Source organism: Hemiscyllium ocellatum, chromosome 42 (genome assembly GCF_020745735.1).
Source record: "Hemiscyllium ocellatum isolate sHemOce1 chromosome 42, sHemOce1.pat.X.cur, whole genome shotgun sequence".
Taxonomy (NCBI): domain Eukaryota; kingdom Metazoa; phylum Chordata; class Chondrichthyes; order Orectolobiformes; family Hemiscylliidae; genus Hemiscyllium; species Hemiscyllium ocellatum.
This window is the reverse complement of record NC_083442.1, coordinates 19,789,091-19,814,220: the sequence shown is the minus strand read 5'-3', so window position 1 is coordinate 19,814,220 and position 25,130 is coordinate 19,789,091. Positions and strand designations below refer to the sequence as shown.

At 42.3% G+C, this 25,130-nt stretch overlaps 1 protein-coding gene across 1 annotated transcript in view; it reads right to left on the bottom strand.

The window, feature by feature from the left end:
• Positions 1 to 6,193: 6,193 nt before the first annotated feature.
• LOC132834690 (ras-related protein Rab-8B) overlaps positions 6,194 to 25,130 on the bottom strand; it is a 68,787-nt gene continuing 49,850 nt past the window's right edge. Inside the window, exons 3-8 of the mRNA XM_060853649.1 lie at positions 18,356 to 18,416; positions 18,039 to 18,116; positions 15,084 to 15,173; positions 14,894 to 14,959; positions 11,946 to 11,996; positions 6,194 to 9,079 (exon numbers count right to left, since the gene is read on the bottom strand). Of these exons, the coding sequence (XP_060709632.1) occupies positions 8,984 to 9,079; positions 11,946 to 11,996; positions 14,894 to 14,959; positions 15,084 to 15,173; positions 18,039 to 18,116; positions 18,356 to 18,416 (442 nt within the window). The 3' untranslated portion in view covers positions 6,194 to 8,983. The remainder of the gene's footprint in view (positions 9,080 to 11,945; positions 11,997 to 14,893; positions 14,960 to 15,083; positions 15,174 to 18,038; positions 18,117 to 18,355; positions 18,417 to 25,130) is intronic.

The following is a 25,130-nucleotide window of genomic DNA, read 5'->3' as shown; positions in this document are numbered from 1 at the left end:
CAGATCCTACTGTATCGAAAAAGTTCTAGAGTCTCCGTCGCTTCTGCTGTCAATTACCTTCACTGTGCCCCCTTGTTCTCAGTCAAGATTAGAGTGGTGCTGGAAAAGCACAGCAGGTCAGACAGCATCTGAGGAGCAGGAAAATCGACGTTTCAAGCAAAAGCCCTTCATCAGGAAATGCTTTTCCAGCACCACTCTAATCTTGACTCTAATCTCCAGCATCTGCAGTACCCACTTCTGCCTCTTGCTCTCAATCTATCCAACAATGGGAAACATTTCTCTAATCTGCTCTTCAGGACTTTAAGCACCTCCGCAAACCTCCTTGTAATCATCACTTCTCCAAGAAAATCTCCAACTTCTCCAAACTGTCCAAGTAACGGGAGTTCCCCAGCTCTTGAAGCATTCACGTGAATCTTTTCTGCCTTCACACTTTGCTAAAGTGTGGTGTCCAGATCTTGACTCGATTCTCCAGTTGAGGCCCAATTAGTGGTTTTTCTAAGTTTAACAAAACCTTCTTGCTTTTTTTTAAAAGATTAGATTAGATTAGATTAGATTACATAGTGTGGAAACAGGCCCTTCAGCCCAACAAGTCCACACCGACCCGCTGAAGAGCAACCCACCCAGACCCATTTCCCTATATTTACCCCTTCACCTAACACTACAGACAATTTAGTATGGCCAATTCACCTGACCTCCACATCTTCAGACTGGGGGAGGAAACCGGAGCATCCGGAGGAAACCCACGCAGACACGGGGAGAATGTGCAAACTCCACACAGTCAGTTGCTCGAGGCCTTTTGTAGTCGAAAAGTGTGGTGCTGGAAAAGCACAGCCGGTCAGGCAGCATCCGAGGAGATGCTCTTCCCGAAGAAGAGTTGATGCCCGAAACGTCAACTCTCCTGCTCCTCGGATGCTGCCTGACCGGCTGTGCCTTTCCAGCGCTACACATTTCGACTCTGATCTCCAGTACCTGCAGTCCTCACTTTCCCTTTTGTACTTTTTATCCGTTAATAACATCTCTAATACCGTGCACTTTTTGTAACTGCTTTCTCTGTCTGTCCTGCCACCTTCAATAGTTCAGGCAGATATATATCCAGCCCTTGCTGCAAACACCTGCTTGAGATTTTGCTTCATTTATCACTGGATTCTTCTTACCAAACTATATCATTTCACTTTTCTCTGCATTAAAATACATCTCCCACTTGTATGCCCATTGTCTGTGTCCTTTTGCAGATTTACACTATCCCCCTTACAATGTTTCCAACTTCTATATCATTTGTAAAGTTTGACATTGTGCTGTATACACCTTCAGGTCACTAACATAGATCAAGAAGAAAAGTAACATTAACATCTGAGGAACTCCACAATAAACCTTCCCAGAGGGAAAGATAGCTGCTACTCAATTCTATTTTCTACCACTTGACAATTTCATATAAAAACATAAAATAGGTGGTAGAGGCCATTCAGCCCTTTGAGTGTGATCCGCCATTCAATATGATCTTGCTGATCATCTAACTCTGTTCCCAGTTCCTGCTATCCACACCATTATCCTTTGATCCCTTTAGCCCAAGTGCTATATCCAACTCGTTCCTGAAATTATGCAATGCTTTGGCCTTGACATCTTTCTGTGGCAGTGAATTTCATGGGCTCACCATTGTCTGGGTGAAGACATTTCTCCTAATCTCAGCCCTAAATAACTTTGTCATATCCTTAGACTATGATGCCTGGTTTACGACTGCCCACCATAAGAAGTATCCTTCCTTCACCTACCCCATCCAGTCCTGTTAGAATTTTACAAGTTTCTACGAGATTCCTCTCACCTCTACTCCCATTCTTCTAAACTCCAGCGAATATAATCCTAGCCGATTCGACCTCTCCTCAGGCATCAGTCCTATCACTTCAGGTATCGGCCTTACGGACCTTCACTGTACTCCATCTCCAAAACATCCTTCCTCAGATAAGGAGACCAAAACTGCACATAATACTCCAGGTGTGGTCTCACCAAAGTCCTGTATAATTGTAGTAAGAAACCCCTGCTTTTGTACTCAAATTCTCTTGCTGTGAAGGCCAACCCATCGTTCCCCTTCTTCACCTACAAGCCTCCCTTCAGCAACTGGTCTGAGGGGACACCCACATTTTGTTGCACATTCCCTCTCAGTCCAGACAATCCAAGGTGGATAACTTTACACTTATCCACATTATCCTGCATTTGCCATTTGTTTACTCACTTGCTCAACATGTCTAAACTACACTGAAGCATCTCTGCATCCTCCTCACAGCTCACTCTCCCACCCAACTGTGTATCAGCTATAAACAGAGATATTATTTCACTTCCTTATCCAAATCATTCATATATATTGCGATTGGTGAATTCCTGCCACTAATCCCATCATCACTGGCTGCCACTCTGAAAAAGACCCATTTATTCTACTTGGTTTCCCGTCTGCCAACTTGATTTCTATCCACCTCAACCTTCACCTAATCTTTGTATGTGGGACAGTGATGTAGTCTGAAAATCCAAAGAAAATATATCCACTAACTCTCCTACATCAACTCTACTAGTTGCATCCTCAAAGAGCTCCAGTAGATCTGTCAAGCATGATTTCCGCTTCATAAATACATGCTGACTGTGTCCAATCCTGCTATGATGCCTCACCACATGGATACTGTCTTTATCATTCTCCCGGCTACAATCTTGCTCACAAATCTGTTGGGTGGTACCTTTTGCAAAATCATCCACTGTTTCTTTCACCTTTTCAAAGTCTTTAAAGCGCACAATCTATTTGTAACAAATTTACACAGGCTTTCCTTAACTTTTTTTTTTAAATGACTACTGACTGTGTCTAATTATTGCTGCTAGAAGCCTCCTAAAAGTTAAGGTATTAGCCTATGGTCTCTGTGCTTAACCTTTTGAACAGTGCATAAACATGGGTTGGCACAGTGGCTAGCACTGCTGCCTCACAGAACCAGGGGACCCGCGTTCGATTCCAGCCTCAGGCAACTGCCTGTGGGGAGTGTGCACATTCTCCCCCTATCTGCGTGGGTTTTCTCCAGTTGTGATGGCTAGCTCCCATAGTTCAAAAATATACAGGTTTGGTGGATTGGCCTGGGTGGGATGCTCTGAGGGTCAGTGTGGACTCGATGGGCCTAAAGGCCTACTTCCACATTGTAGGGATTCTGTGATCTGCAATTCTCCAGACTTCCGGCACCACTTCTCTGCCCACCCAACCCAATGTAAGGGAGACTGGAAAACTCTGGCCAGTGCTTCTGCAGTTTCTGCCCTCACCTGCCTCTGTCCTCGGATGAAACTTTGTCAAGACCCAATGACTTACCAACCTTGTGGTATTGGGATAGGCTGTACCCAAAGAGAAAATGATGGAAAATCTCAGCAGGTCTGGCAGCATCTGTAAGGAGAGAAAAGAGCTGACGTTGAGTTTAACTGACCCTTTGTCAAAGCTAGGTTTGACAAAGGGTCAGTTAGACTCGAAACGTCAGCTCTTTTCTCTCCTTACAGATGCTGCCAGACCTGCTGAGATTTTCCAGCATTTTCTCTTTTGGTTTCAGATTCCAGCATCCGCAGTAATTTGCTGCTATTCAATACCAGCTTCTATATAAACTTCACACCTTTCAAGGGGCTAAATTTTCTTCTCTATTCACCACAAACCATGCCCCTGCATCTTCCTTGGTGAAGACCGATGCAAATTATTCACTTAAATCTGCTTTTAGATCCTTTATCTTCGTTGGTGCTGGCACACCTTGGATAACAAAGGGACAGCAGTTAAAGGGGCAAGTGTTATAATCTCCTGGATTTGAACAGAAAGGTGCTGACAGGAGAGTTCAGGGTGACTGAGGAATGGACCAAGGGATCAGAGAGGGTCTCCATTCAGAATGTTTAAAGTAGAGGGGATAGGGGGAGATACATTTTGAAGGCATCATGCTTGGGGTAGACAAAATGGTAGAAAATGTTCCATCGAATATAAAGGCTGGTGGGATGCAGGTGGAGGACAAGGGAAACTCCACTGTGGTTTCGGAGGGAGGGTTCTGGGAGCACAGCCTGAGTTCTAGGTTTCTGATCTCCCACTGGATCATGACCTCCACCATCAGACTGTTGTGACCTAATCTTCTCTAGTGATTTCCACTCCACGGCTTTTCATATTCAAAACTTTTTGTACCTCCTTCCTATGATCCAAAGCAGGACTGTTCTGGTAGATCTCGCATTTCAGTTTGTTCCTGCCCCACTGCACTAGTGCCTTCTTGCTTCGAGTTTGATTTCTTCTTGTCCAACTCTCCCTACCAACATCCATGCACTTCTGCTGCCCTCCGTTACTTCAAAGGTTTCTAATTTTCTGGTCTTCTCTTTGCCATGGGCATCCGAGTGTTGCACGGATCACACTGTAAACCTGAAGGCATGAGAGTTCTCTGCTTCTTCCTTGAAGAAACAGACAATTGCTACCCACCACTGACCTCTTCCATCTGGCTGAACTTCTTGCCTCAATTCTCCTCTAACATACTGCACTTCCTCCTAGAAGGTGCTGCTCAGAGTACTGGCGTGAATGCTCAATACCCCTGTCTTTTTGTAGCATGTCAACTATTTCTTGTTCCAATCTGACTTGTGCTCCTCCTCGACTCTTTTTCCAATACATTGAGGATTTGACGATGCTGCGGCGGGCCGTTCCCTCAAATTGAAAAACAGCAGAGGGCAGTGTGCTGGTTCAGTGGGTAGCAGTGCTGTCTCACAGCACCTGTTCAATTCCACCCCCAGGCCTCTGCCTGTGTGGAGTTTGCATATTCTCCCCGTGTCTGTGTGGGTTTCCTTCCATAGACCAAAGATATGCAGGTTAGGGCAGATTGGGAAATACAGGGTAACAGGGAGAGGGTAGTGGGCTGCTCTTCAGGGGGTCAGTGTGGACTTCATGGGCTGAATGGCCTGCTTCCACTCTATGATTCTATGATCAATTTTGTGAAGCTGAGAAGGGTGAATGTTGGAAGCAGAGAACATTGTCAACTCTTCCTCCTTTGATGTCATCATTCCCATTGATACACTATCCAAATAGCATTCATTATAGGCCAACTGACTCACATCTATCTTGACTGTACTTCCTCACATCCTGGTAAAGATCCCATTCCACTCTCCCAGTCACTTTCTCACACTGACAGTTGAGCTAAGGGTGAAACTTTTACTTTCTTCAGCCTCAACAGAAGAGCCCATCACTTGATGCGGTTGCTGTGATCCTGAACTCATAAGTAGGCAATACCAGGGAAGAGCAACACACTTCCATCCCAAAGAAAGTCATTAGTGAACCAGAGGGACTGCTATAACAATAGACGACAATCTCATGGTCACCATTATGGAGACTAGCTTTACATTTCAGAATTTCTTTCTTTCTACATCAGTAAGGGTTCTTCCTCACAGCTGAACGCTGTTTTATTCACCATTACCAAATCTTCCACGACATTTCATCCCCCCACTATAAACCACCACCAGTAAAAAGCCGAGGTTTTCCAATTGACTAATTTATATGCAAATATCGTTAAGGACAATGCAGACTACCAAAGTTGAGGGGGGGGGGGGCAAGAGGGGATCAAAGTGGAGCTGGAAGGGGAGATAAAGCACTCTTATCCCCTGCGGAACCCACCTCTCTTTAAAGGCATCGAGAGTACTGGTGTGCTCCATCTCCAAAGGCACCTGGGAACAAGCGAGGCCACGGATATATTCTAGACTTTATCAACTTATTTAAACCCCCACCCGTGGTTCTGTTGGAATTTGAACTGGCATCTCTGACATATCACACTCGCCTTAAAAGGGACTCCAGCAGAATGTGATAACTCTAACGAAGTACACCGATGTGCAGTACTTCAACCAACAACAAAGCAGATGATACCCACCCAGAGTGCAGTTGCGAGTACGTGGAACACAGTTTAAGTATGCTGTGGACATCGTCCTTCCTGTATCAAACACCTGTTCAGGTGCTTTTCCATTTTTTGACATCTTCTTGAAGCTCGCATACAACTTTCTCCTGAAAGTCACGGACAATCATTTTTGACCCACAACAAGTGAATCAATGCGGGTAATGATTTGCAGTATAAGTGAATTTAAGAGATCAGGCAATGCGAACCGTGGGAATTTACTGAAGCCATTCTCCCAGAATGCAACATTCGAAACATAACATTACGTCAACTGAAGACCACGGTGCTAGTTTTGCCATTTAATCTTTATTTCAGACTCATTATAAAAAAGTCCACACAGAATAATAAAACCCATCAAGTTTACTTAACAGAACATCAGTACACGTGAATTAATCCAATTCAAATGTTAAAACACTTGTCATAGGAACCCATCCCATTCATTTAGATGCAAGATCTTTCAATACTGGCAGGGACTTGCAAATATGCTTACAGATGCTTATAGTTTTAAAAAAAAAATAAAAATTTCTAAAGCGGCTTCTTTTTATAATGGGGCAAAAGAAAGAGGGAGTGCATGTAATTTAGCTTATGTAAAACAATGGACTAAAATTATAATGGTCCCTGTTAAGTGTCTTCAACAATCTATTGGTAAGGCCGTAGAAAAATGCTATTGTTATTTCTGTCTAGAAGTGAAGTGGACAGGTTTTATGCAACATGATACCATCATGGACATAAACTTGTGCTGAGTTACCATAAACTCACTTATGCCACACTGCATTCCACAGGACCTAGATTAAAAATAAACACTGAAGTAATTTATTAAGAATTAATAATAAAGTGCAGCCCTGGAAACAGTAATACTGCTGCATGTATGCATTTTCATCTATAGTTGAGTCTCTTGTAAACCATACACAATGATCATTTCATGAAATAAAGTTATTCAGTAAAATCCACAGGAAATAGTCTTTCTTCACAATAATTAGTATCTGTACTGCAAGCCAACCCCCAGTTTTGCAGTCTTACTGTTACAGTGTTGTGAATTAAGTTCACAATAAGAAAGCATTTATTACCAATGCAAAACGTTTCTTTTAGAAACCTCACTCTTGCCATGTGGAAAGTGAACTTCCTACGGCCTTCCGCGATGTATTTACAATCTAGCGTAGCTACATTTAAGAAAATAGCAAACATTTTATACATCAGAGCATATACTCCAGCGTACTGCTGGGTTAAGAAGCACATCTGATTTAGTCGTCACAGGCTGGAGAAAGTTGTACTCAGAGTTGGGCATATACAAGTGTACACATTCTTAAAGCAAGGCAATTGCAAGTAAATAGTCACGGACAAGTCAAATGAAGTTACAACTTCGAGGACACCTGAGATGCAACTGAAAGTTGACATGTGTTCTTGTCTGTAGCCAGTTTATGTAAAATAATTAAATAAGGGAATTAGTTCAATGTTGTTAAACACACTTTGTAACTGTAGATGATCCAAAGCATGCTACTGAAGTTTGTCAGATGTAAAAAGCATGTCAGAGACACTCTGCTACCACACAATGCATCAAAGCTATGGTTTGAAAGGAAGAGTGATTGCTCTAATGCTTCAGCAGTTAGTGCACACAGATCTTGGCGCTGAGAGAGAAAGTCAGTTTTTTCTGAGCGTATAGTTTGTTCACATCAGAAGGGAGCCAGAGGCAGTCCGTGTCCAGTAGCAGGAGGCAGTTAATAGTAAAAGTGCAAAAAACAGAGGGGCTGTCAATGAAGTATGTATGGGCATCAGTGGGTAGGTTGGGCTTTGAAAGTGCTACAGAGAGATATGGAGAGGCAGAGACGGTGCCGTCATTTGATTGCGGTTCCAAATAGGGAGTGGGGCAGACAGGAATCAAAGCACAGTCTGGCAGAGCCAGTGAAAATTTACATTCAGTCAATACTTGAAACCTATCACACATTTCATTCAAATTTACTTTTGTGTAGTTTGAAGGGATATTCCCTTCTGTTGTGAGTTACGCCAGTTTTTCCATTGCTCTGCTCTGAACTCACTGCTACTATATCAACATCCTGTGTTATACGACTGCAGTGGCCATGCAGATGTGAGAGCCCTAAACAGCCAACCAGGCTAGTTAACCACAAGGAGCAGCACACCAAATCCTAACCTGCTTCGCACCACCTTGTCGCACATATATTTCAGCTAAGGTGGAGGGGTGCTCACAGGGAGAGGCAGATGGCAGAGAGCATACAGACCATAAAACAGGTGGTGGGGGTTGGCTAACATCCCCCACACTGGCTGAAGGGCAGGGGGTCCCACTGTAGCACTTCTGCTTATTGGCCGGGAGCGGTTCATTCATTCTCGGATGGATGGCACAACCAATCATAAAAGGGGGAAGTTTCACTGAAAAAAAATCAACTCACCAGGTTTTACTTCAGGGCACTTGAGAAACAAATACTAACTATAGAGGTTCCACCAGCCCAGGACCACATGTGCTGCCACATATAACAGTAATTTTCTGCTAATGTTTATGAAGTTATACCAAACTCTGCTACTCAAAGTGAAAAAAAAAATGAGGAGATACAAATTTTTATTTTGGGTAATGGATGGGGCTGGAGAGGGGTAAAGTAGGGGAAGAGATCAACAATGGAAATACTTCTGGTTCTAGATAATCAGAACAGCATATGACCAACCAGTAAAAGCTTTTTGGAACAGGATAGTTTTTGGCGTAGATAATTTGTGGATGGTTCCAGACACCGGCGACAGCTTTTGCGATAGGCAGTTCAGGTTAAAGTCTACACAGAATATTCTCATGTCTCCAATCCTGCAATTACCATTCTCATCATTGCGACGAAAAACACCAGCCAATGTTTGGGGAGTGGTGGGGAGGGTCGGGGAGGGGGAGGGAGGGTCGGAGGGGGCGGTCGAAGAGAGACACTCGAGTGTGTACCTGCACAGCCCACTCAGCAAGACCAACAGGTCCTCTGCAAAACAGCGAGCTCTTGGCAGCAGAAGGTGGAATTTATTTCAGAGGTTGATCAACACTGTGCTTTCAGAAAAGCAAAGAAGGTTGCTGCAGTCTGTCAGTAACAAGTCCATCAAAGCAATGTACATCGAAAGAAGCTGCTTCTCTTTGACTGGTTCTTTGCAGTGATTTTAACTTGCCCACTGCTTCCTGGAGGACTGTTTTCATTCTGGAAATGGAGGAATGTGTAGGCAATGAGATGTTATAAACAGACAAAGTACAAGCTGTTGACATGCAGAGCCACAAGACCCATCAATAAACAGTGCTCATCATTCTAAGAACAAGCTCAAAAGATTCCTGCCATCATCCGGTGAAAAGCTTCGGCTCAAAATATTGACTTTCCTGCTCCTCGGATGCTGCCTGACCAGTTGTGCTTTTCCAGCACCACACTTTTTGACCCTGATCTCCAGCATCTGCAGTTCTCACCTTCTCAAATCACATTAGAGGGAAATGGGTCTGGGTGGGATACTCTCCGGAGGGGTGTGGACTTGTTGGGCTGAAGGGCCTGTTTCCACACTGTAGGGAATCTAATCTAATCTGATCACATTTTATACTTCTAAGTGCCTGCACTTCGATCTTATACATATGTTAATAGATATATCTCTGGAGCAGGTGGGACTTGCGCCTGGGCCTTCTGGCCCAGAGATAGCGACACTACCACTGGTGCCACAACACCCTGAAACTCTTGTTATATAAGAATGTGTGAAAGTCGAATTATTTAGATTACTGATCATGCACTGCTCAGTTCCAATGCCCATTTATTCATCAGTGTGACAGGAAAGTAAAACTAATCATAACTAGAGTCGCTGGGTGATAGAGATATATGGCATGGAAACCCTTCAGTGCAAATCATCCATGCCAACCAGATATCCCAACCCAATTTAGTCCCACCTGCCAGCAGCTGGCCCATATCCCTCCAAACCCTTCCTATTCATATACCCATCCAGATGCCTTTTAAATCTTGCAATTGTACCAGCGTTCACCACTTCCTCCAGCAGCCCATTCCATACATGTACCACCCTCTGCGTGAAGACGTTGCCCCCCGTAGGTCTCTTTTATATCAATCCCCCCTCACCCTAAACCTACTGGGCCGAGAGATGGCAAATGGAGTTCAATGCAGATAATTGTGAGGTGATTCACTTTGGGAAGAATAACAGGAAAGCAGAATACTGGGCCAATGGAAAGATTCTTGGTAGTGTGGATGCGCAGAGGGATCTTGGTATCCAAGTACATGGATCCCTGGAAATTGCCACCCAGGGTGATGGTGCCGATAAGAAAGCATACGGCGTATTAGGTTTAATTGGCAAAGGGATTGAATTCCGGAGCCATGATGGCATGCTGCAACTGTACAAAACGCTAGTGCAGCCTCACTTGGAATATTGCATACAGTTCTGGTCACCCCATTACAAGAAGGATGTGGAAACATTGGGAAAGGTGCAGAGGAGATTTACCAGGCTGTTGCCTGGTCTGGAGCAAAGGTCTTATGAGAAAAGGCTGATGGACTTTCATCTGTTCTCATTGGAGGAAAAAAGGCTAAGAAGGGATTTAATAGAAACATACAAGACGATCAGAGGATTAGATAAGGTGGACAGAGAGAGTCTTTTTGCTAGGATGATGACGTCAGCTTGTACGAGGGAGCACAGCTGCAAATTGAGGGATGATTGATTTTAAGACAGATGTCAGAGACAGGTTCTTTACTCAGAGTGTGTTAAGGCCGTGGAATGCCCTGCCTGCCAATGTAGTTAACACAGCCACATTACGGGCATTTAAACATCTCTTGGATAAAGACATGGATGATGACGGGATAGTGTAGGGGGATGAGTTTAGATGAGTTCACAGATCAGTGCAACATCGAGGGCTGAAGGGCCTGTTCTGTACTGTATTATTCTATGTTCTATATGCCCTCTAGTTCTGGACTTTCCCACCCCAGGGAAAAGACTTTGTCTATTCATCCTAACCTTACCCCTCTTAATTTTATAAACCTCTGTAAGGTCACCCCTCAGCCTCCGACTCTCCAGGGAAAGCAGCCTGGGCCTGTTCAACCTCTCCCTGTAGCTCAATTCCCCCAAACCAAGCAACATCCTTCTAAATCTTTTCTGAACCCTTTCAAGTTTCTGACTGGAGGGAGACCAGAATTGCATGCAATATTCTAAAAGTGGTCTAACCAATGTCCTGTATAGCCATAACATGACCTCCCAACTCCTGTATTCAATACTCTGACCAATAAAGGAAGGCATACCAAACACCTTCTTCACTATCCTATCTACCTGTGACTCCACTTTCAAGGAGATATGAACCTGCACTCCAAGATCTCTTTGTTCAGCAACACTCCTGATGACCCATTATCATTAAGTGTATAAGTCCTACTAAGATTTGCTTTCCCAAAATGCAGCACCTCACATTTATCTAAATTAAACTCCATCTGCCACTCCTCAGCCCATTGGCCCATCTGATCAAGATCCCATTGTAATCTGAGGGAACCTTCTTCACTGTCCAATTTTGGCGGGGCAAATTGAAGCCAATGAATAATCAGGTCTCAGTAAATTCATTCATTGCTCTCATCGAAGATATCATGACAATGGAAAATTAAGCAGCTCACAAAAAATTAACAAAAAAAAAAGAGAAAACCAACAAAATTAGCACTTGCACACAGAAAGAGTATTGCTGATGGTTTGGAAGTTCATCATGGGACACTAAGTATACACATGGGAAGACTCAGTCACCGCCCATGTTTGTCATATTGTAGAACTGAAAATGGGACTTATAGAAACGCCAGCCACTACTTACTTTCCAGCTCTGAAGGAACCCAGAGAAAAGTCTGGAGACATTCCCAAATGTGAAGACATGCAGCACATTTAGGAAAAGTGGTGGCGAGAGAGCAACCACAAAGGTGTACTGTGAAGTGCGGGTGAAATGTCAGACCCTTAATATTTATAAGCACTCAACATGAGCACAGGCAATTCAGAGCATTTCAAACTGCATCTGGATGCCTAATTCAAAAACAGAACCCTACTGCTTTGAAAATATTCACATACCATTTTCCTGTTGAGTTTCGTCATGATGTCTCGTGCAAGTGTAATAAATGCCTGCAAGGTAAAGATGAAGAAATCATTGACACATGGGTAGCTGATTTTCAATGTACCTGTCATTCAGGAAATGACAAAATTGATCGTTCCAGTTTAGCCCGTGATTTCATACAAGTGTTCGAATTGATGTAGGAACACAGGAATTAGGAGTGGGCCTTTCTGCTTGGTCATTTGATGCGGTGAAGTCTGATCTGACTGCAGCCACAGTCCAATGTTCACACCTACCCAGGATAACCTGTGAGGAATGTTAAGCTCCACCAGGCTGCTGCCAACAAGCTGGTCCTCACACAGCAGCTTACCAGCTGAGTTTCTTCTTTCTGCCAATAAGAAGTTTCAAGACTGGAAGACTGAAGTGTTTAGAACATGCAAACAATTTGCAGGCACATCTGGAACTACTGCCATTTGTAATTCATGTCTCATAGTTGAAAGAGACTGTGATCTTGCAAATACTAATCATAGTTTTTTCCAGAATTCCACTTTTGATGTTATTGATTGAAATAACTCCAGTCTACCTCAAGATTTGTAATTTTGGAGAAAAATTGAGAGAGTTCCATAGATGCACTTTTAATTTCTGTAGATCATTACCCACACACTTAATTATTTAAATCCTCTGGTAGTAATTTTTTGTTTTAAAGTTTAAACATAACTAAGAGCAGTAGTTAGAATCTACACCTCCGTTAAAATCAATGCAATTTGGCTGGGTCCTGCAAAGTCACTTATTAGTGTCATAGAGTCCGACAGCAGAGACCGGCCCTTTGGCCCAAACGGGTCCATGCCGACCAAAACACCACCCATATTAACTCCGTTTGCCTCCACTTGGCCCTTCTAAACCTTTCCTATCTATGCCTTTTAAATGTTGTTAATGTACCCACCTCAACCACTCCTTCTGACAGCTCATTCTATTTACGTACCATTATTCTGTGGTTAAAACTGAACTGGGAGAGTGTTACATCTTTAGCTTTGGCAAACACTATGTTTAATATACTAAGGAGTAACTGATACACTAAGTTTACCCTATTTGTGGATATGACCACTTAATCACCTAACTCTACAGTTGGTACAACATTAAGAAACACTATACTTGTGAACAGAATTAAATGGTTAATACATTTACTTTGTTAGGAAGAATTCTTGGAGGCGGTTTCAAGGCAGAGCAGATCCAAAGCCTGGCAGTCAGAGGGGCAAAGAGGAGCAAACAAGGGAAATGGCAAGGTAGAGGCAGAGGGACATGATACTGGAGCAGAATAGGTCACTGCTGGAGGTGGGAACATGGTTTCAGCTTAGGTAAGGGCACCATCCCAAATCAACTTTACTGCGGAGTTTGACACCTTTGACCACTTTGCCTCTTCTAAATCTTTTGCTCCCACTTCCACTCTTCCCAGTGCTGAACCTGTGAGATGAAATATACTTGATCAGTAGTCTATGGGGGACTCAGGGCAGCATGGTGGCACAATGGTTAGAACGGTCTCACAGCGCCAGGAACCCGGGTTCGATTCCAACCACGGACAACTATCTGCATGGAGTTTGCACATCACCAGATTAGATTATTACATTACTTACAGTGTGGAAGCAGGCCTTTCGGCCCAACAAGTCCACACTGACCCTCCGAAGAGCAACTCACCCAGACCCATTCCCCTACACCTAACACTATGGGCAATATAGCATGGCCAATTCACCTAGCCCGCGCATCTTTGGACTGTGGGAGGAAACCGGAGCACCCAGAGGAAACCCACGCAGACACAGGGAGAATGTGCAAACAGACAGTTGCCCGACGCAGGAATTGAACCCAAGTCTCTGGCGCTGTGAGGCAGCAGTGCTAACCACCGTGCCGCCTCATTCTCCCAGTGTCTGCGTGGGTTTCCTCCGGGTGCTCCGGTTTCCTCCCACAATCCAAAGATGTGCAGGTCAGGTGGGTTGGCCACGCTAAGTTGCCCATCGGGTTAGGTGCATTAGTCGGGGTAAATGTAGGGGAATGGGTCCGGGTGAGTTACTCTTCGGAGGGTCAGTGTGGACCTTTTGGGCAGAAGGGTAGGGAATCTAATCTAATTTAATTGAAAACTGGGAAAAATAATCTGCTGAGAAGTGGGAAAAGGCAGAATTAGGTAGAGAGATCTTCAATAATTGGGACAAATCAGAGAGAAAGTTGAGTAAATAGTTTTCTTTGTGAGGGGTGATGTGAAGTGGAGTGGGGGAGGGGAGTGTTGTGGTGCTCAGAGGAGATTTAAAAAAAGGCATAAATGCAGCAGCAGAGGAGATGGGATTACATGCTATATCTAACGTGGGTCAGGAAAGGACTGGAAAGAATCCAGAGCTGTGGTCGGAGGTCGAGGTGGGAGCAAGGGAATAAGACAGTTGAGGGAGGCAGCCAGCAAACTGAGATCAAGGAGAGCAGCTTCCATGTCAGCAATGATCTGGAGACAGTTTCTGTTAATTCACATTTTAAAGTTGAATAAGCAGCAGCAGATGGGGACATAAGGAGATAATGACGTTTTCTTTTCCGTTCTTTGTATCACTGACAAACGCACTGCCCGTCTCCAACTCGCCCTTGAGAACAGAGAGTCAGCATCCATTGGAAAGGAAATAGGAAGATGTGGCAACCAAGCCTAAGGTTGATAGGTAGGTGATCACAAGTGGAGAAGGGGGAGGTTAGGTGGTCAGATTTTGAGAAGATAAAAACTCACAAACCATCCTGACTTGGAAATATATTGCTATGCCTTCTCTGCCAGCAGTCAAAATTCTAAAATTGTTCCTAACAGCACTACAGAGATACTGCTGGACTAAAGAGGTTCAAGAGGCAGCTCATTATTACGTTCTCCAGCACAATTAAGGATGGGAAACAAGCTGAGTGTGTAAATTTGTCAGTGAGATTAGCACGCTGAAATTTTCAGCCTTCTTACCTCTTCAACATTTATGCTGGATTTCGCACTGGTCTCCAGGAATTTAATCCCATAATCTATTGCTAACTGGAAAAACAATGATAAGGATTATAAACTTCAAATTGAAATAAGGGCAATTTACACTCGAGCCATAGTACTCAGCCGTTAAATTGGTTGACCAATTTCTTCCAGAAATTTCTGACAGCCTTACCTTCTCTCCTCGCTCTTTTGACACCTGTCGCTTCTCATTCATATCACACTTGTTGCCTAGAATCATCCTTTCCACGTCTGAAGATGCATGCTGAGGAGGGATAAAGAGATCGCTTTTAAATCTAAAGTTAAAATTCATCTGGATCAACGTTAAAATCCTCTCATCTGTAGGAATTCCGACAAAGTATATAAAAAGGTTACATTTGGTAATTCGCATCACAACGTACAACTTTCCATTTCAGAATACACATGCAGTTTCAAAACAGCAGATTCACATCCCGTCTCAGTTGGTATCTGCTGCGTTTCTTGCACAAAACCCAAATCAAATGAGAAAATGGCTTGAACTATCATCAATCAGAACTGTTTCATCGATGTACAGGCTGTTCTAACACCAAGGCGGTGACAAAAATCATTCTTGCTTTCTCCAGTGAATAATGCAGTGTTTTTAATTTTTTAACCTAAAAGGTTTAATGCCATTATTTTCTCAATATCACTAAGTTTGAGTATTAAATTAAAAAAGCTAACCTTAAACTGGGCAATTGCTTAGTAGCAAACTTAACCAGGAATCACTGTCCATACTGCAGCACATGCCATCACAAACTCAAAAACTGGTTACCTAAACTATAAACCTCCAGCAACGTGTAACATTAAAGGACGTTCATTTATGATATTTGTGGCTTGATTAGGTAGTAGAAATGTTAACTATGAGGGATACATATCCTATTAAACTTTGAATTTCACAGGTTAGAGAAGAAACCAAAACATAGTAAGCCAGTCAGGAGTATTCCAATGCTAGCTAAAAATTCAATTTATTCACTTTAGCATTTTGAATATTGTGCTTGCTTACTCTGGCAACGAAATGACTTTTCAGCAATCTATCACAAGCTCTTCAATACTCCATTACCCGGGGATCTGTTTCTGAACTTCCCTTCAATTCTTTATTTACTACACTGGCCAGAATTGCATACTGTATTCCAACTGCGGCCATTCTGTAGCTTGCAGAAACCTGCACCTTGGCAGAAGTCCTAAGATCTAGTCTGTATCATCACAGTATGGAATAGCATTTCTGCTAGCTTCAGTGAGATACTCAACAGTGCCCTTGGATTCCTTCCCTGTAGCCACTGGATCTTTAGTTCACACTCCTACCAAATTCAGATCAAAAATATTCGGAAAACAGGAATGCATGATGCTTTATGTAAATAGGATCTAAATTTGTAAGCTGAAGAAAATGAACTGAAGTGATTGAGAAACAGGTTCAAAAGACTCAATAAAAACCGAAAGAACTGCAGATGCTATAAATCAGAAACAAAAACAAAAGTTGCTGGAAAAGCTCAGCAGGTCTGACAGCATCTATGGAGAGAAATCAAAGTTAGTGTTTTGGGTGCGGTTATCCTTCCTCAGGAAAGGGTCTTGGGAAGGGTCACCAGATCAGAAACATCTCTTCTTTGATGCTGCCAGACCTATTGAGCATTTCCAACAACTTCAAAATACTCAGTGGGTACAGAGGGCTGAGCAATGCAAGGCCACCAATATATCTAAAATGGTTCACGGTTGCAAATAAGCAATCAATACACAAAAGTAGTAGGAGGAGGCAACTTGGGCAGCAGCATTTGAACCCTCCTTCTCCAACAAGTGGATTTTAATATTTGATGCATCCATTTAAATTAAAATATAATTTAAAAATAGCTCACTGTCCTAAAATTTGAGGATATGTAAAATAAGACAATAAGATGAAAATGCTAAACGAACTACTATTCCTACAAGAGAAATGTTAGTTCAAAAAGTGAGGTCAAGAAAAATGATGATCACCAAATCACAATTAGTTCATACAGAAATGCATTTTTGTGCTCAAATTAAGGTTCAAAGTGAATCAAAGCAGTTCCCACCAACGTCCAATTTAAGCCTCCAGTATTCTAACCAGGGACATGATTGAATAAATCAAATTCTATGGTTATAGAATCATTGAATCCCTACAGCATGCCATTCAGCTCATCAAGTCCACACCGTCCCTCCATCCATCTCACCCAGACCCACCACTCTACCCTATCTCCCGGTCATTCTGCACATCCCATGGCTAATCCACCTAATCTGCACATCCCTGGACACTATGGACAGTTTAGCACAGCCAACCCACCTAACCTGTACATCTTTAGGTTGTGGGAGGAAACCGAGCACCCAGAGGAAACTCAGAGGCCCAGGGAGAATGTGCAAACTCCAATCTGACAGTCACCCGAGTTAGGAATTGAAGTTCCAGGCGCTGAGAGGCAGCAGTGCTAACCACTGCAATGGAACATTACAGATTTGTGTCTGAAAGTTCCTGTACATACTCTGAATTGGCTTGTGCCACAAAGCAGGCACAAACATGTACCTTACCGACCTAGTAAAATGACCTTTGACCTAGCATCAATAAAAGTGACACAAACTCAAGTTTAATCACATGGTGGCTTTAGAGTATCGTGACCAGTATGTATTACATGGATTAATGGGGTTTTTAAACCGGTGTTTTGGAGGCAATATTGCACAACTTTATGTATTTCCCCTTAAAACGGATGACCAAAGATTAAATAAAGCCCCTGCCACTCTGCACTTTAGCACTACAAACTCAAAAGGAAATTTTTACATGTGCCCTATAATGCAAGAAAGTGAAAAATTTGCTTGTCCATTTTAGGCCATTGAATCTCAAACTGAAACAATGTGTTTACATGAAAGATCTGATATTGTGCACCAACGTTCAATTAATGCCTAGAAATTAATACCTAATAGTCCTCATGATGCCCATCAGTCCATTTCCCTTAAATGAATGTTCCCCAATTCATCGACAGTACCCATTAAAAATGAATCAACGGCTGCAAATTATAACATGTTATCACAGTATTAATTGACCTGTGGAAACCAACAGTGTGCATGATCTGGTTGATGCAGACAAATCCTAATGTCTTCAACAAGGCACCCTCACCTCTTCAATGTTCCTTATCCAGTTCTTTATGTTGTCAAATGACTTTTCATTTGTGATATCATACACCAACATTATTCCCTGGAAACACATGACAAACAAAATGGCTCAGATTAAACAGGGTACATTTCCACCTTGTTTCTTCCATCTAAATCAAAATATGGTATTCCAACAGTGGTTTCAATAGAATAAGATATCACAAGCTACTCCAATGTTACAAAACAAAGTACAACACTGAGGCACATGAGGATCAATTCAAACAGGTGACGAAAAGCTTGAACTCAGAGTCGGCCTTATAGAAGCAGGCTATATATGCTTACCATAGCTCCTCTGTAATATGCTGTTGTGATTGTACGGAATCTTTCTTGACCTGCTGTGTCCCTTAAAAGAGAAAGTAGATAAAATAAGAGTAGCGTTATTAACAATTATAGAAACAACGGAACTTCAATTTCTTAGGATTCCACCAGGTGGTTTATTAGGCAGTTACTATTAGGAATGCAGCGAGGAACTCAGGATTCTCAGTTAAAGCAACTGAAGCCAATCTGGGAGCTCTCTTACCTGTTTCTGACTCTGGGACCCCACTTTGCATTTAGCTGGAGTTACAGTGTCACAGTAGCATGTTTGAAGAAGCAGCTGCCTAAAGCAGTGACTTCAGCTTGCATCTGCCAGCAGCATTATTACAGATAACTGCACACCCAGCTCTGAATTCTGGCAGCCAGTGAGGTAGGAAGGGGCTTGGGTGATGTCAGGGGAACATTTGCAGGTGATTTTGGGTCAATGGTGGGTCTAGAGGCTGGAGCTGGGCGAGGCATTAATGAATTGGTTGATTTAGTTGACAGCAGCAGGGTATGGAGTGCCACAGCAAAATTAGCTGTGCAACCGAGAGCACAATGGTCAATAAAGCAACCCCCCAGGCCTTCCTCATCCGCCACTGAATCTTTTTCAAAGACAGAGAGATGGTCAAGGCTCTAATGTAACTCTTAGGTTGTTCGGATTCTTTACTTTTCAGGGTCAGCATAGTCAGTCCAATTTTTCACACTGGCACCATACATGTCTCATATGGTAATGCTAATAGTATCGTTTGATGGTCTCAACTGCTCCTACAACCACTAACTAGAAATTCCAATAAAAATGAAGTGTTGATTACAGCTGAAGATAGATACAACCCAGTTTAGTCATTCAGAACGCTGGGAACGTTTGCTCAGTTAGTGAGCTGATTACTACTGATATGCCCACTTTGTACAACATTCCAGTGTCAATATTTATAAGCATTGTGTGAACATACAAGTTGATCAAAACTCCAATTATGGGACTGATTGCGTTAATGGACTACACCAGAGGCCAGAACGAATGATCATGAATCAAGAGTTCCAAGTCCACCATAACACCAAGGCAATTTAAATAACACTGGAACAAACTGCAGTCTCACTTATGATGATTACAAAATTATCAGGATCAGCATAAAAGTATATAAGGATGCCCAGTTATCTTTTAGGAAGAGTAATGAGTTGGACCGAAGGGTCTGTTTCCATGCTGTACATCTCAATGCCATTTTACCTAATCTGTCCTAAACAGGATGCCAAATCTACAGAAATGTGATCGACTCTTAACAGCTCACTCAACTGGTTGAGCAACCCACTCAGTTGTATCAAGTTAGAACAGAAATGAGTCTAAAAATAAAACAGTATTAGACACCTGGCATTGGTCAAGGCACCAGACGCAACAAATTTGCACACTACCCAGTCAACCCTGCTAACATCTGGAAAACACAAGTCAAGCAACAAGATAGTGTCACACTTTCAGAATGATATAGTCAGACTCATACAGCATGGAAAGAGATCCTTTGGTCCAACTCATCCATGCTGACCAGATATCCTAAATTAATCTAGTCCCATTTGCCAGCACGTGGTCCACATCCCTCTAAACCCTTCCTATTCATATACCCATCCAGATGCCTTTTAAATGTTGTATTTGTACCAGCCTCCACCACTTCCTCTGGCAGCTCATTCTAGACACACACCACCCTCTGATTGAAAAAGGTGCCCCTCAGGTCCTTTTTAAATCTTTCCCCTCTCACCTTAAACCTACGCGCTCTAGTTTTGGACTCCCCCACCCCAGGGAAAAAACCTTGTCCATTTACCCTATCCATATCTGTCCTGATTTTATAAACCTCTCTAAGGTCACCCTCAGCCTAAGCTCGCGTCCTCTTCACAACTCACTTTCCTAGCTATCTTTGCCATCAGCAAATTTAGCTGCCATTGAAATCATTCATATAAATCGCAAAGACTTGAGGCCCCTCACCAGCTCCTGTGGCATATCAATCATGCCCGCCTAAAAAAGGCCATTTATTCCGACTCTCTGCTTCCTGTTAGCCAATCTTCTATCTGTGCCAGTATATTACGTCTTACAGCCTAAGCTTCTATTTTCCCTAATAACCTTTGATGAGGCACCTTACTAAATGCCTGAGAAACCAAACAATACATACACTGGTTACCTTTATCTATAGCACAAGTTACTTCTTCAAATAACTCCAATAAATTAGTTAAATATGATTTCTTGATGAAAAACCCATGCTGCCTCTGTCTGATTACCTTAAAATAGTTAACATCTGTTATTATCAAGGATGATGGTGCTAACAGAGCACACTGAAACAAGAGGAAATTCCATCACTGAAAGAGTTTAAGATTAAGACTTTGGTGATTTTGGAAAGGCTGCCTGCACTTAAAGCTGACAAAGCACTGGGATAGATGAGTTTTTGCTTTAATACATTCATTTGTGAGACGTGAATGTTACTGGCTGGGCTAGCATTTATTGACCATCTTTCATTGCCCTTGAGAAGATGCTGAGCAGCCTTCCTGAATCACTGCAATTTGTGCTGGAGGTATATTCATGATGCTGTTAAGGAGGGAATTCTATGAGCTTGTCACTGTTCCTCTGGTGTCACTGGGACATGTTTCCAAGTCAGGATGGTGAGGACAACCAAAGTTACTAAGGGAAGTGAGAATGGAAAAAGCAGAAGCTCGACAATCATTTTTCAGTCTTCCTCAACCTCACAGATTACCCGAGAGGACTGGAGAACTGTAAGCATTATCCCCTTGTTCAAAAAATGGTGCAAGGATAAATGAAACAACTACAGATCAATCAGTTTAACTTTAGTAGTTGGCACATTTCCAGAAACAATAATTCAAAACAAAAGTATTCATTCATTTGGGCAAGTTGAGGTTAAGGAGAGCCAGGATGAAAGGAAAATTATGTTTAACACACTATTAAGCTCGTCTGAAGAGAGATATAGAAGGTTGATCAGGGCAGTGCTGCTGACATAGGATGCATAGATTTCCAAAAGACACTTTACAAAGAGCTGCATAAAAGATTTTGTGCAAAATTATAGCTCATTGAATAAAATGGACAGTTGCAACATGGATACAAAATTAGCTGACTAATAGCAATAGGGAGTAATAGTTGATAGATGTTTTCCATGCTGTAGGATGCTTTGTAGTGGGTTTGCAGTTCCTCAGGGGTCAGTGTTGGGACTCTTGCATTTCCCGGTTTGTTAGTGATCTAGACCTTGGCATATAAGGCATCACTTCAGATGTGAAAAGTGTGGTGCTGGAAAAACACAGCAGGCCAAGCAGCATCCAAGGAGCAGGAGAATCGACATTTGTGGCATACGCCCTTCTTCAAGAATGGCATTCCTGAAGAAGGGCTTATGCCACAAACGTCGATTCTCCTGCTCCTCGGATGCTGCCTGGCCTGCTGTGTTTTTCCAGCACCACACTTTTTAACTCTAGTCTCCAGCATCTGCAGTCCTCACCTTCTCCTATCATTTCAGATGTTACAGGTAATACTGATTTCTTTGAAGAAGAGAAGACTGAGAGGAGACCTGAAAGCATTAAGTGGGATGCTTGGTTGGAGAGGTGACATCAACAAGTTATATGCCTCCTTTTGCACTAACAACTTGTAACAATCTCCATCACCAATGGTGGCTTATTATCACCACTACTGACCCATCCATGAATAATATAATTAGAAAGTTGGACAGTCATAGGTTATACAAAACCCAACATAATAGAAAATTCTATTCCATTTTATCCTAATTGATTTACTCATCATGGAAATAATATTCCCTTCTCCATTGGCAGTCTTTCATCAAGGATTACTTGTTCCTCTCCTGTCCAGTTGGGCACAAAGGCATTTCAGCTGGGTTTGTGTAATTATCACCTCAACGCTGGGCAGGTTGACAGGAAAAAGATACCACTCTCGGACTGCCTCAGTCATCAACAGATTTGGAGGATCTTGCAAAGACAGTGCTGCAGTCACTTCTGCAGTGTTTTGAAGAGCTTGCACATAATCAGTAAATAGGAGTGCAGGGTCATTGTGACCCAGCAACCCAAGACCTTACTCTCTGGTTCAAGTACCACTGTGTTAAATAGAATAGATTTAAAACAAATCAACTCAAATCTAGCCGTGCTAAAAACTAGAATCCATGAGGCATTTTAAGCCATCGACAAATTGCACTGCACCACAATCTGTAACCTCATAACTGGCGTATTTCTCAATCTACCACTAACAAGCCAAGGAACTAATCTTGGCATGCAGGAAAGCATACCTACAAGACATAGCTAAAATTGAGATGTCAACCTGAAGCTACTACACAAGATTACATACGTGATAGACAGTGGAAGTAACATATCACAAAGTTATTCCTCCTGCAACCAGATCAGATAAAACTTTGCATCACTATGACATTCAGTCATGAATGGGCATAGACAATGAAACTAAACCACTAACAGGAGGAAAAGGCTTCATATCATCATGATCCTCATTGATGGTGAAGTTCAGCAGGAGTGTATTTAAAGACAATACTGAATCATTCACAATCATCCTCAGTAAGATGCGTCGAGTGGATAACTCATTTCTGGAGAAAATCTTCATTCATCTCAGGGTTAATTTACTCGATGTGACATCCAAAACAACTCAATGCATTTGATAAGCAAAAAGTCTGACAACATACCACCTGTCATGTGGAACTATTCTGTTCAAGAATGAGCTGGACTCTCAGCCATGCTGAGATCTTGCTGCATTGAAAATGGTTGCTCTAACAAATAATCTCAAACAGTTAAAGTCACTTTTTGTTTCTCTGAGACGTGATGAGGACATATAAAAGCCAGTGCGGTCAACTATGAGATGCTAGCAGAGAAGGAAGATATTATCCTTGGCTTATATTAACAAGTTTTGCAAAAAACCTGATTGCTGGATTAGAAATTGATTACTATCTATGGTCAGCTAGTTCAGCACAATCTAAAAAACCACCCAAGTTCTTTTGGTCATTAACTATTAACTGCTTCAAGATGGAGGGATTTTTCAGATTTGCTTTATAAAGGCATGTAAGCCTCTCATATAAGGCAACAAAAAAAAGGTTGAGGGAGTTGAATCAAAACCATCTGCACTATAATAAACCATGATAAAGTTATCTTATGAACAACTGTCACCAACAAAGCAGAATTGCCAAGTGTTAAAGTGACAATTAAACAGAATTAAAATCTCAGATATATATAATAATGACGCTCAGAGACTATCCAGGAAACAGGGCAAGGGCAAGGGAATGTAGACAGCCTGTTAGACTGTGACAACACCTGTATTAAATGAACTCTAATCCTGAAGAGTTCCTAAAAACTGAATTTTATATTTTTACTGTCACTAGATCAAGCGCTGTGTTAAACAAAGACAAATGTGTCGTGCTCAAATATGAGAAGAAAATTTTACTGGTATTATATGTAATAAGTTGGTTGATAAACTGTTTATAATGTTGCATTAAGACAGTAATAATTTTTATCTTTTAGGAGGTGGCGTCACAAATGCAAGGTTTCATATGACGACTGCATTTTGGAGCGTTTCCTGAATCAAAGCTACAATGGAAGAATGAAGAATGATATGATTTACTATGAGTATGACTAACTACAAGCCTGTGCAGATTGGTTACCATGGGGGCTCGGAGGCTATTGGAATGCACATACTACAGTTCACATCTGAAAACAGTAGTCACAGCAGCTGGATGGACTGAAGAGAATTTTTGACCTTGAGACAGAGGCAGAGACACAAAGAGAGATCACACAAAGATAAAAGGTCACTGCTGGTCTGTTCAGCAGAGTGGGAAAAGCTGGAAGGCTTGAGTGAGTCATCAAGGACTCAACAAGGAACATTCCACATGTTACACTAAGCGAGATATAGCTGGAAGCCATCTGAGTACCCACAGAATCAGTTTTGATTTGGGGAGGGAGGGAGAGAATGGAGTTAAATGTGAAGTTGCTCAAGTGAACAGATCTGGCCAGCAGAGGTTGGTGGTGATGGATGCCAACCAATTGGCATTTAATGAACCTTTTCCAATTCATTATGACTCCTGCTGCCAACTGTCAACAAGTTTGGTACAGGTGTGCATGTGCATCCTGACCCACAGTGAAGCTGCAGGTACAGCTGCTCCTGACACCTTTCCGATTGGCAGCAGGAGTTTTGAATAATTAAAGGCTATATTTTGTCACACTGTATTGGAACATGCAATGTAAGCATTTCCCATGGGAATTCAAACAAGAACATTCAATATTTATGTACAATTCTATCAAGTGCCATTATAACGCTGTAGCATCTCAGCGCACTACTGCAACACAAAAACGTTATGTTGGCAACAATTCCCCTCAGATCTGAATCTGTGATGGGACTCCTATCTCAATGAGCTTTCATGTAAGGGCTGTCATCTTAGGCTAGACCCAGTGTCACTTCACTTGACAAAGTGGCGGCACTCAAAAATCCCTCATACTCAAAAACCTTTTGTACTGTAACCTGGTATCATGTGACTTCTGACCCAGTCCAACATCAAAACCTCCACATCATAGATCCACATCAGTGTAAAAGCTTTGTGCAGATAGCTTCCACAGGCACTGGGCAGTTCAACTGGTCATTGCTACAGCCAATGCTTCAAGCCTTCTGTTCAGTGATGTCTTTCAATATTTTATTTTCAATACTTATTTTTTAAACCAAAAATTGTCATTAATTCTCTACAGCTGAAGTGAAGAATCACGTTTACTGAAATTACCTGAGCAA